Consider the following 12,940-nt stretch of genomic DNA (forward strand, 5'->3'; position numbering starts at 1 on the left):
AATAGGGATGGGACACAGAACTTAGACTCATCAGCAGGATACCACCTTGACCTGATTTGACCTTTCATCTCCATCTGAATGTTGTGAATCTTTGGAACTCCCTTCTCCAGAGAGTGATGGAGGCAGGGTTAATTAATATTTTTAAGGCCAAGGTCAATAGATTCTTGACCACAAGGGATTCAAATGTTATCAGGAGTTAGCAGAATGTGGATTTGAGGCATGATCTGATTAAAGGACAGAGCATTCTCAAGGGGCCGAATGGCCTACTCCAGCTCCTAATTTGCATGTTCATATTAACCATGGAGCTTTACCCACATGGGAACAGGGGACTAGCAGGGTCTGGTGGAAGTCTTTAAGCTGTTTGCAACCTAGAAAAAGCAATCCCGGGAGGCTCTTTTTGTCAAGCTTAGGATTTGACGGCTAGGTTGTAGAGTTTAAAATCTTAAAGCATCCAAGCAAAAAATGTGTAATTTGGGGTTAGAAAACTTAACTTTAATTCTGTAGCTATGCTGTAAATACTTTGACTTCTAAACTGAATTTATATGTTGTACATTAGTTCCAGCAAACATCTGAGCACGCTTTATTCTCCTGCTCAGTGGTGGATGTGTTCACGCAATTAAATCAGAGCTTTGAGATTATCAAGAAACTTGAGTGTCCTGATCCCTTGATCGTTGCTCATTACATGAGGAGATTTGCAAAGGTAAGAATAGTTTTTTCAACATTCCAGCTGAAAAAAATGACTAAAAATGTTACCTTTAGGGTGACTCCTTGTGTGTTTTGTTATTATTAGTACATGTTTCAAAATGTGAATTGAGGGAAGCTAAAACGAGCGCAGTGAGAAAAGTGTTCTTATCGGTAGTTGTTATGGTGAAGAAAGAGGGCAACTGTGGAAAGTTGAGAATTTTTTAGTGCCCAGAATTTATCACTTTCTGTGTCCTGGAGGATGAAAGAAGCTTTTTTGCATTCAACAGAATTTCAGTTTAGGCATTTTGATACTGCTGAACTGATGTAGCTTAAAGATGTCATCATGGAGTGCTTACTCGTCAGCCAAAGATCCCACGGATGCTTTGTGACTATGTGTCTATGTGGAGAAACAGTTGTGGCTTGTGGGAAAAATGAACTGAGCCAGAGAAGATCCCGAAAGCTCCATTGATTTTTTTCAAAAACATTTTTCACCCCATGAGGAATGCATGAGGATTTCCCTCCCCCAGCATAATTGATCCCCTCTTCCAACCACTCACTTGGCAATCCAAGAACCATTCCTTCAGGTCTTCCACTGTTTGAAAACCATCATCATTTCTGACAGTTTCTGGTAGAATATTGGCAGGCCATTACGGATGAGGCTGGGAGTTAGAATGCCCTTGGCCTGTTGCTCTGGAAGACTGGATGGCTTCATGTTTACCTCAGAACTCTAACTACACAACTCCATGATGTGGAGATTCCAGCGTTGGACTTGGGTAAACACAGTAAGAAGTCTCACAACACCAGGTTTAAAGTCCAACAGGAATAAACCTGTCGGACTTTAACCTGGTGTTGTGAGACTTCTCGCTGTGCACATCTCCAGCCAGAGAATTAAAATCTGGACTTACTTGTTTGCCTTTACTTTCTTTTTAAAAGAATAATTGATTGATATTTCTGATGTCTCTGATTATGCTGCAAGTTCATGCTGGATATACTTCAAAATTATAGAACATAGAACACTGCAACACAAACAGGCCCTTCGGCCCACGAGTTGCGCGGATCACATCAACACCTACCAATCCATAGACCTATCTATAACCCCCAATCCCACTAAATCCCATATACTCATCCAGAAGTCTTTTAAAAGACCCCAGCGAGTTTGCCTCCACCACCACTGACGGCAGCCGATTCCATTCACTCACCACCCTCTGAGTGAAAAACTTACCCCTAACATCACTTCTGTACTTGCCTCCCCGCACCTTAAATCTGTGTCCTCTCGTAGCGACCATTTCAACCCGGGGAAATAGCCTCTGAGAATCCCCCTTTCTATTCCTCTCAACATTTTATAAACCTCTATCAGGTCACCTCTCAACCTTCGTCTCTTCAGGGAGAAGAGTCCCAGCTCCCTCAACCTATCTTCATAAGGCATGCCTCCCAATCCAGGCAACATCCTTGTAAACCTCCTCTGTACCCTTTCAATAGCTTCTACGTCCTTCCTATAGTGAGGCGACCAGAACTGCGCACAGTACTCCAAGTGCTATTTGATAATGCTTAGTGTCTATAAATTGTGAAAAGCAATAGCATTTTCTGAGTACACATGACAAGTGCTAGTCAGTTCTTTCTGATAAACTTTATCTTGCAATTTTATCCTTGTAAGGTGAAAAATAATAAACTCTTATTTAGGATTGTACCATCTCTGTTTATTGCTAGTAGTCATTTATATGTTGTGTCATATGCATGAACAGTGAGAAGGAATTGAGTTCATAGTGCGTTTTCTTTCTCTTTGGCAGACCATAAGCAAAGTGCTGCTACAGTATGCAGATATTCTTTTGAAGAACTTCAAGTCCTACTGTTCTAAGGAGACATTAGTTAGTATATTTTTCTTAATTCTAACTCTTGCTACATATCATTTTAGATTTAACTATATTTTTACAGCTCTTAATTATAAAACCCAAGATTGCATGTTTATAATTTTATAAATGATCTCCTATTTTTATCGAATTCTGTACTTGATTCACCATTTAACGTGTTGTTCAAGTCTTTATCCTTCCCTAACTATATCACATCATCTTTCTCTGCACGAATTTCATCCAGCATAATTCTTCCTAATCTGCTAATATCTTCTTAAAATTGTCCATTCATCACTTCACTTCCCAGTCACTTCCTGGGAAGATTAGGCCATTGTCTGGTCCGACGTAAACTCTGTTTTCTGTGCAACGATTCCTGCCCCAGTAACTGCCTTTGCGCTGAGCAAGACCTTTCAAAAATATTGGTGTTGAGAGAGGTCTTGTTGAATATCCAACTACACATTGACATAATCACTAAGACTTTGTAACATCGCTCAACTCTGATCTACCTTTAGCTTACCTGCTATTGAAATCTTCACCCATACCTTTTCAGCTGTAAATTTCACTCCAATGTTTTCCTGGCCAGCTTCCCATTTATATAGGCCTGTGCTCATTCTAAATTTTGATGCCCATATATTAACTGACTCCAAATTTCATTTAGCCATCAGCCCTGGACCTCCTAACCATTGAAACACAGAAACTGTAGGGAGACACATTGCACAGTGGTTAGCACTACAAACGTAGAAACAAACTATGGGGTGGCAAGGTAGAAACACCAGGTTTTAGTCCAACCGATTTATTTGATAATACTCACAAGCTTTCGAGGGGACTGCCTCTTCATCAGGTGAATGGAGAGTTCTGGCCTCAGACAGAGCATATAAAGCACAGATAGTTTAGAGATTACTGATTAGAATGCGAATCCTTACACCTAACCTGCTGTTCAAGACCTGAAGTGGCTGACAATGTGAGTGGAAGGAGCACTGATCACAGGTTACAGAGATGTGTATTGTCTCCAGACAGTACAGTAAGTGAGGTTTTGCAAACCCAGGCAAGTCACGGGGGTTACAGATAGTGCGACATGAACCCAAGATCCCTGTTGAGACCGTCCTCATGTGTGCGGAACTTGGCTATCAGATGAGGACGGTCTCAACAGGGATCTTGGGTTCATGTCGCACTATCTGTAACCCCCGTGACTTGCCTGGGTTTGCAAAACCTTACTTACTGTACTGTCTGGAGACAATACACATCTCTGTAACCTGTGATCAGCGCTCCTTCCACTCACATTGTCAGCCACTTCAGGTCTTGAACAGCAGGTTAGGTGTAAGGATTCGCATTCTAATCAGTAATCTCTAAACTATCTGTGCTTGATATGCTCTGTCTGAGGCCAGAACTCTCCATTCACCTGACGAAGAGGCAGTCCCCTCGAAAGCTTGTGAGTATTATCAAATAAATCGGTTGGACTAAAACCTGGTGTTGTCAGACTTTTTACTGTGTTTACACCAGTCCAACGCCGGCATTCCCACATCGTGGCAAGGTGGCACAGTGGTTAGCAGTGCTGTCTCACAGTGCAAGAGACTGGGGTTCAATTCCTAGCTAGGTTACTGTTTGTGTGGAGGTTGCACATTCTCCCCATGTCTGCATGAGTTTCCTTTGGGTGCTCCAGTTTCCTACCGCAGTCTGAAAGATGTGCTGGGTTAGATGCATTGACCTGAACAGGTGCCGAAGTGTGTTAATTAGCAGAATTTTACATTAACTTCACTGCAGTATGAATGTAAGCCTTACTTGTGACAAATAAATAAACAACAACAACAGAAGAAGGAGTAGGCCGTCTGGCCCCTCAAGCTTACTCTGCCATTAATTTTGGTCATGGCTAATCATCAAATTCAATATCCTGCTCTCCTCCTTCCCCTTATATCCCTTGATTGCTTTAGCTCCTACAGCTATATCTAATTTCTTCTTGAAAACAGAAAATGTTTTGGCCTCAACTACATTTTGCCATAGTGAATTCCACACATTCACCACCCCCTGGGTGAAGAAATTTCCCTTCACCTCAGTTCTAGAAGATGTACCCAATATTCTCAAACTAAGACCCCTCGTTCTGGACTCCCCCACTACTGGGAACATTCTTTCTGAATCTGCCCAGTCTAACCCTGTTAGAATTTTATAAGTTTCTTTATGATCCCCCTCACTTTTCTAAACTCCAGTGAATGTAATCCTAACCAACTTAGTCTCTCCTCATGTGATAGACCTGCCATCCCTCGGTAAACCTTCACTGTGTTCCCTCTATAGCAAGGACATCATTCTGCAGATAAGGATGCCAAAACTGTACACAATACTCCAGATGTGGCATGACCAATGCCCTAAACAATTGCAGCAAAACATCCTAATCCCTACATCCAAATCCTCTTGCTATGAAAGCCAACATACCATTTGCCTTCTTTGCTGCCTGCTGTACCTGCGCGCTTACTTTCAGCAACTGTTGCATGAGAACACCAAAGTCTCGCTGAGTACCCACCTCTCTCAATTTACACCCATTCAAGTAATAATCTGTCTTCCTGTTATTGCTATCAAGGTGGATAACCTCACATTTATCCACATTAAACTGCACCTGCCATATGTCCAAATCACACTAAGCATCTCTGCATTCTCCTCACAGCTCACCCTCCCACTCAACTTTGTATCATCTTCCTTTTAGTCCTCTGGATGAAGATTATCAGGACCTGGAGATTTATCCACCTTCAATCCCATCAATTTCTCTAAAACCATTTCTCGACTAATGCTGATTTCCTTCAGCTCCTCACTAAAAGTTGTTTCTCTCAGAACTTCTGGTAGACTATTCATGTCTTCCTTAGTGAAGACTGAAGCAAATTATGAATTTAATTTTTCGGCCATTTCTTTATTCCCCATTATAAATTCTTCGGTTTCTGACTGTAAGGGGCCAACATTCGTTTTTGTTAAATGTTTTTCTGTTTACATACCTATAGCTACACCATGACTAGCTGCCACTCTGACAACACCTTAATTTTAAATTCCGCATCCCTGTTTTTGAAAACACTCCATGGCCTCACCCTTCCCTATCTATGCAGCCGTTTCAGCCTGACAAGCCTTCAAGATCTCTGCAGTTTTTTCTTGTAACTGAAACTGAATATAGATGTCTTATATGCTGTTACATAAAACTGAATGCAGATTTGACTGAAAAAACTAAAGAACCTGAGTCATTTTAATTGAGCAATTTTACATTTCCTCCGCCAGCCTTGCATTCTGATGAATAATGTACAACAACTGAGAGTTCAGCTGGAAAAGATGTTTGAAGCTATGGGTGGTAAAGAGGTAAGAGACTGAACTTGTAGATTTCCTCCACACCTTTTAATGATGTACTAAAGCATTGCTCAGAGCAGTGAATTTTTTTGCCATCCAATTGTGCATAATTTCAGAGTACACACAAATAAAAGTGTATCCTTCTCTGCTGTGACACTGGCTTCGAAATACACAAGTGAGTATCCTAGTCTATCAAATAGAGACAAATAAACTTGGTATGAGAATTGAAAAAGTGACCAGTGAATATTCTTTTTATAGAATCATAAAGGTTTACAGCATGGAAGCAGACTCTTTGGCCCAACTTTTCCATGCCACCCAGTTTTTAACACTAAGTTAATCCCATTTGCTCGCGTATTCTTTCCATGGATGTGGACATATATCGCTGGCAAGGCCTGCATTTGTTGCCCTTCCCTAATTGTCCTTGCTATGCCATTTCCAAAGTTAGATAAGAGTCAAACTCATTTCTGTGGATTTCAAGTCACAGGTAGACCAGAACAGGTAAGGATGGCAGATTTCCTTCCTGAAAGAACATTAATGAACCAGGTGGGTTTTTTACAATTGATGAGAGTTTATGTCGCTTTTAATGAGACCAACTTTCAGGTTTATTGAATTAAATTCCACCAGCTGCCGTGGTGGGGTTTGAACCCACAACCCCACAGCATTAGAATGGACCTCTGGATCACTAGTTCAGTGACTTTACCATTATGCCATTGTCTCCTGAATATATTTCAGTATCATTTGCAGGTAGTGACATATTTCTTAAACTACTTTCAAGATATTCTTATCCAGTTGACTCATTGTGATATCTCTACCAGTTGCATTTTCAGTATTGTAAGTCTTCTGAAACTGCACTAATCTTCGAATAGAAAGTTTGCAATATGATTCTGTTGTCAAGTCTGCATTGTCTACTGAAATAAGGTCCCCCACCGCAAATGAAAGACAGAGTAGGAGCATTTCAAAGTGAAGAGTAAGAAATGTGTTCACACTTACACACAGTGTTCACTCACAGTTGGAACTGGGAAACAAACCTCTCCGTGCACATATTAGCACAGCTCTGTACTTCAGTACATGCATGACCTGCTGCTCACCAGTCTTTATACAGCAGTTGAAATTCTGTAAGATCAAACTTTCTTCTGTATCAGAAATTTAAAAAGCTATACAGTAGCTGCCTCAGTTCTTTTTGAACTTTATTTAAGAAGGTGGTTGTAACTGTATTACAATCAAAGTTCAGCTCTGACACCATTTCATCACAGCCAAGCTGCTCATTCTTTAACATGTGGACTTCATATTTAGATTAAAAGCGCAACAAGCAACAGTGCTCATATTTTATGAAGTATATCTATGATTGCTCTGGTTTTGTAGCTAATGTGTGTGGCTGAAGCGGCAAGTATTTTTTGTTCAAGTAAATTTCAAGTGCAATTTGTATATTTGGAGCTTTAGTTCTGTGCAGGGGAGCTATGTTTGTTATATTTAGGCTAAGACTAGCAGCAGATTATTCAGCTTCAGTCCCTGTTAATTCCCAATCTATCATCAATGATCTAGAATTGTAATGTTACGTTTGGCTATTAGTCTGCAACTTTCAACACTTTCATGATGCTGGAGATTTATTAGATCAATATAACAAATATTTAATTTTATCGTATATGTTTAACGTACAGTTTTAATTGGCCAGTTAAACATAAACTTAGAAAGTTTCAGCTGATTGAATCAGTATTAGTTTAAGTCAAAGGGATCGCATTACAACTATTGAATGCTTTTGCCCTGTCTTAGCTCAACCTACTGCTGGCGCCCACACCTTTTGTCCCCTCCAGTCTCAATTATTCCAGTGCTCTTCTGGCTGGCTTCCCATACTCTATTATTCACTCATCCAAAACTTTGTTCTGTAACCTATCATGTACCAATTCTTGCTCACCCGTCATTTCTGCCTTTACGAGTTACATTGACTGCAATCCTTGAATGAGTCCAATTCAACATTTTCTCCCATCATTAAAATCTAATCATCATCTTGCCCTTCCTAACTCTATGACCTCTTCTTTCAAATATCCTTCCATAGAGTTCATCGGTGCTCTGACTATAGCCTTGTGTGCCCTCCCTCTCTTTGCTCTGTCATTGTTGACCAAAACTTAAGCTGTGTAGATCCTATACTTAAGAATTCCTTTTGTACATTCCCTCCACCTCTCCCTTTTTACAATCTCTCTTGAAGCCCACCTGTTTGACCAAGCGCTTAGTCATCCCTCCTACTATCTCCACCTTTGGCTTGCACCTAGTTTCTTCTGTGAAGTACCTTGGTTGGAGGCATTCTTAGAGGGTTGACCATTTGACATCTGACCACATGGCCACATGATGGCTGATTATCTAATATCCAATCACATGTTGCCTGTCCATATAATCTTCCATCATGTGACATTGAATCATGTGATTTCTGCAAATGCTATTATATTAACCTCATACAGATTGAATCCTCTGTAGCTGAGTATCGTCGCAAATTTTTTCAATCCAATCACTGACAGGTTAGGCAAAGAGCAAAAACTTGAGTTGGGGAAGAGGGATAATCAAAGGTGGGGGAGATTCATAGAAACAAAATGAAAGGTCAAACGAATTCCACCAAAAACTATTAGCAATGGACAGAAGTTGCACCCACAAGGAGCAGTAAAGCTGGTAACATTCAGATCTCCTCATAGCAACAATAATACTATAAAATGCTGGAAATACTCAGCGAGTCTCTCAGTAATTTTGGTGAGAAACAGAGTCATCTTGAGCTGAAACTTTAACTATGTCTTTCTCCACAGATGATGCCTGATCTGCTGAGCATTTCCAGCACTCCTTGTTTTTATTTCAGATTTCCAGTATCTGCAGTATTTTATTTTATTATTAGTATAACTCACTATGTATCTGGGAAGTAATAGCTGCAACATCCCAATATCTTACCTGTAATTATTAGCACGTTTATAACCCACAGATGATAACACTGAAAACCATAGCAAAAATTACCCTGCAACCAAAAGATACAATTGGACTTCCAATCCGTGTCAGCAGGCCCTAGTGTTGCCACTATCATGGATTCTATGTGGAGCCCGTTCCACGCTAAGGTGATAACTCTGAGCTGAAAGCCTCAGTCAGTGTTGATCTATAATTGCGCTTCACACATTAAAAACTGTCTGGCACTGAACACCATTAATCACACAATGAGCAGCGAGCTGGTTGTCAAGGACACATTGTCCTGAAGTCAGCAGAAACATTTCTAAACCACTTCCTGGGCTCAGACTTGATACAGTGATTGAAATTATAGCACCGAAGGAGGCCATTTAATCCCTCAAACAGTCCACAACGTGATAGGGTCAAGAGGTACTTAAAAGGGTCACCATGTATGAATGAAAGTCAGAATAAGTCATTTGCATCTTTGCCACTGGTGATTTACAGGCCTGTCAGATTTCAGCATTAATTTAGTGACTCACCTGTCACTAGAGTGATCTGTACCATGCTCTCACCCGTCTGTTATTCTGAACATAGGAACCTGGATAAAAACCATACTGAATCACAGAATACAATTTATGTAAAAGCTTCTACTCAAGCGCAAAACGCCTTGTCAGATTTGTTTGTTGTTTGGATTCAGCTGTAACATAATAATCGGTGGTGTATTTAAAAACTCACTGAAGGACAACATGCTTTGCCCCTTGATTCGGGCTGTGATTAGTTGAAGCTCAGACAAGGCAGTGCAGGTGGGAAAACAGGCGGTGGCAGTGGTAGCACATTATGTGTGCGCGGTCACATCATTTTACATTCTGTGTCATGACATGGCACCTAGACAGCTGCTGTAAACACAGTGATCTTGCTCATGAATGGCCTGTGACCAGGGACTATGAATTATAGAATGGAATCTCCCACATTGTTTGTAATAGCTGTTGGGAGATTGATGCCAAATCGGATAGACTCCCAGCCATTCTGAAACTTGGCATATTTTCTTCATCGCTATAACAGTTGAACTTGTTGCTGCCAATGGTCTTGGTGCTGAACTCATTGAGCTGACTTTTCCCCATCCAGGAAGACTGCTTAGGAGAGTGGGGTGAAAGGGAAAAGGGTAATTAATTTGCCTTGACCAGCTCTGTGACTTTTTGCTGCTTCTGTGCATTTTTCGCGCAGGTAGGATCCTAGCAATAATGTTTGCTCACTGATAGCTCTTAATGGGGTAATTAATCCCTATTGAGAAATTAGATCATAATTTTCCACACGGCCAAACTCCATGCATCAAGAATGGTGGGGCGGCATGGTGGCACAGTGGTTAGCACTGCTGCCTCACAGTGCCAGGGACCGGGGTTCAATTCTGGCCTCGAGTCACTATCTGTGTGGAGTTTGCACATCCTCCCTGTGTCTGTATGGGTTTCCTTCAAGTGTTCCAGTTTCCTCCCACAGTCTAAAGATGCGCAGGTTAAGTGGATTGGCTATGCTAAATTCTCCTTTAGTGTCCCAAGATGTGTAGATTAGAGTAAATATTTGGGGTTACAGGGAGCAGGTCTGGGTGGGATTGCCCCGTACTGTCAGGGGGATTACACGCGGTTACAAAGATAGGTCCAACCCGGGTGGGATTGTTGTTGGTGCAGACTCAAAAGGTCAATGGCTTCCTTCTGCACTATAGGGATTCTATGATTCTATGAACCCAGAAAGTGAGAGAGTGCACCTTCACAGCTGAATGTTCGAGCTGTTAAACATGTGAAACCTTTCATGTAGGTCACGAGCATTAAGTCTCCCCAAGCATGAAGGCATTCTATTGCAGCTGCTTTTATTCAGTTAACATTGATGGGATATGAGTGTCACTGGCTAGACCCCCATTTATTCCTGTCCGTTATTGCCCTTGAGAAAGTGGTTTTGAGTTTTGTTAAAGCTTCGGTCTCCATATTTTGGGGGAACACCCACAAGGAATTCCGGGCTTTGACCCAGTGACAATGAAGGAGTGGCGATATGCTACCAAATCAGAATGGTGTGCGACTGAGAGTGGAGCTTCCAGGTGTAGTGTTCTTATGTATCTGCTGCCCTTGCCTAGGTGGTAGAGGTCACAGGTTTGGAAAGTGCTACAGAAGAAGCCTTGATGGGTTTGTGGAGATTGTTATATTGAGCCATTATGACGCTGGTCACAATGTCAACAGCTGCACCCCAATTGAAGGTGTCTCCATAGCTTACACGCTGAGTGGACCTCCAAGCATTGAACCTTGTCATCCCTTACTGGATGAGGTTCTCAAAGTTGACTAGTTATTGGCTATCTCCAGTAAAATTTCTGATCCAGAAATGCTGTTGGAGTTACGATGCACCTGGGAAAATTCAACCCATATACACCGAAGGTGATATGAGAGTGACTGCTCTTGACATCAAGACTACGTTTGACTGAGTCTGGCATCAAGGAGCCATAGCAAAACTGGAATGAATGGAAATCAGAGGGAAAAACCTCAACAGATTGGAGTCATACCTGTCACAAAGGAAGGTAGTTGTAGATGTGACAGATCAATCCTCAACTTCAGAACATCACTGCAGGAGTTCTTCCAGGTAGTGTCCTAGGCCCAACCATCTTCAGCTGCTTCATCAGTGACCTTTTTTCCATTATAAGATCAGAAATGGGGATGTTTGTCGATGATTGCACAATGTTCAACGCCATTCACGACTCCTCAGATACTGAAGCAGTCCTTATCCAAATGCAGAAAGACCTGGACAATATCCATCCAAACTTGGGCTGACAAGTGGCAAGTAATATTCGCACCACACAAGTCCAGGCAATGACCCCTTCCAACAAGGGAGAATCTAACCATTGCCCCGTGATATTCAGTGGTATTACCAAAGCTGAGTTTTCCGTTATCCTGGGAGTCACCATTGACCAGAAACTGAACTGGACTAGCCACATAAATACTGTGGTAGGTCAGAGGCTGGAAATCCTATGGCAACTAACTCATCCCCTGACTCCCCATAATCTACATGGCAGGGGTCAGGAGTGTGATGAAATACTCTCCACTTGCCTGGATGGGTGCAGCTCCAACAAAATTCAAAAAGCTCGACACAATCCAGGACAAAGCAGCCCACTTGATTGGTACCTCATCCACAAACACTCACTTCCTGCACCAATGACATACAGTAACAGTAGCGTGTACCATCTGCAAGTTGCATTGTAGGAACTCATCAAGGCTCCTAAGACACCACCTTCCAAACTCATGAGCACTACCATGTAGTAGGACAAGGGCAGCAGATACATGGGAACACCACCACCTGGAATTTACCCTCCAAGTCACTCACCATCCTGACTTGGAAATATATCACTCCCTTCAGTGTCACTGGGTCAAAATCCTGGAACTCTTCCACGACAGCACCGTGGGTGTACCTACACAGCATGGCTTGCAGTAGTTCAAAAGTCAGTTCACCACTACTTCTCAAGGGAAATGAAGGGTGCACAATAAATGCTAGCCTAGCTGGTAGAGTCCATGTACCTTAAATGAATCACAAAACAAAATTACCTATTTGATCATTTAATTGTGGTTTAATTCCATATTTGAAAACTGCCTTATCTGGCCCAGAGCCACCATTTATGTAACATTTTATTACACACAAAAGTGCAGATAGGTGAAAATAGGATTAAGTTAAGAATTTAATCTCCATTTATATTAACCTTTCTTATATACATGATTTGACCAAGCTATTACAAGCCCATATGCCTCTGATCAAATTAAGGTTGAATTGACACCATTGTCAATGTCCCTGTTAATTAAATGCTAGTATAAAACAGCATCCTGTTACATATTGTCTAGAGGCTTTGTTTTCTCTGTTTAGCCAGTTTGCCATGGCAGTGAATATCCTTGCATCTGTTCTTGCTCTCCGTGGAATTAATAAACAAGGCTTTCTCTGTTGCTTTCAGACTGGCTGATTACTACAATATATAATATAAAAGTAGCATGTGAATTATATTCCCAATGTAATCAGTATTATCATGTTCAAACTTGTCATGTAGTGAATTTTTCACTGTTTTCTATGCTTTTTCTTGTATACACCTAAAGATGACCATGCTTGAGGTTATTTGCTGTATTTTCAGTCACATGCAGGAAAGAGTCTATTCTAAGGTT

The 12,940-nt window shown here is 41.4% G+C and overlaps 1 protein-coding gene across 9 annotated transcripts in view; it reads left to right on the forward strand.

Moving 5' to 3' along the window:
- Nucleotides 1–12,940, forward strand: part of LOC145340852 (protein unc-13 homolog B-like) — a 580,250-nt gene that overhangs the window by 501,824 nt on the left and 65,486 nt on the right. For all 9 annotated transcript variants that reach the window (XM_080185311.1, XM_080185327.1, XM_080185336.1 and 6 more), the window contains 3 exons: nt 557–700; nt 2,472–2,549; nt 5,781–5,858. In XM_080185311.1, the coding sequence (XP_080041437.1) occupies nt 557–700; nt 2,472–2,549; nt 5,781–5,858 (300 nt within the window). The remainder of the gene's footprint in view (nt 1–556; nt 701–2,471; nt 2,550–5,780; nt 5,859–12,940) is intronic.

This window comes from Carcharhinus amblyrhynchos, chromosome 1 (assembly GCF_965287045.1).
Source record: "Carcharhinus amblyrhynchos chromosome 1, sCarAmb.v2.hapA, whole genome shotgun sequence".
Classification (NCBI taxonomy): domain Eukaryota; kingdom Metazoa; phylum Chordata; class Chondrichthyes; order Carcharhiniformes; family Carcharhinidae; genus Carcharhinus; species Carcharhinus amblyrhynchos.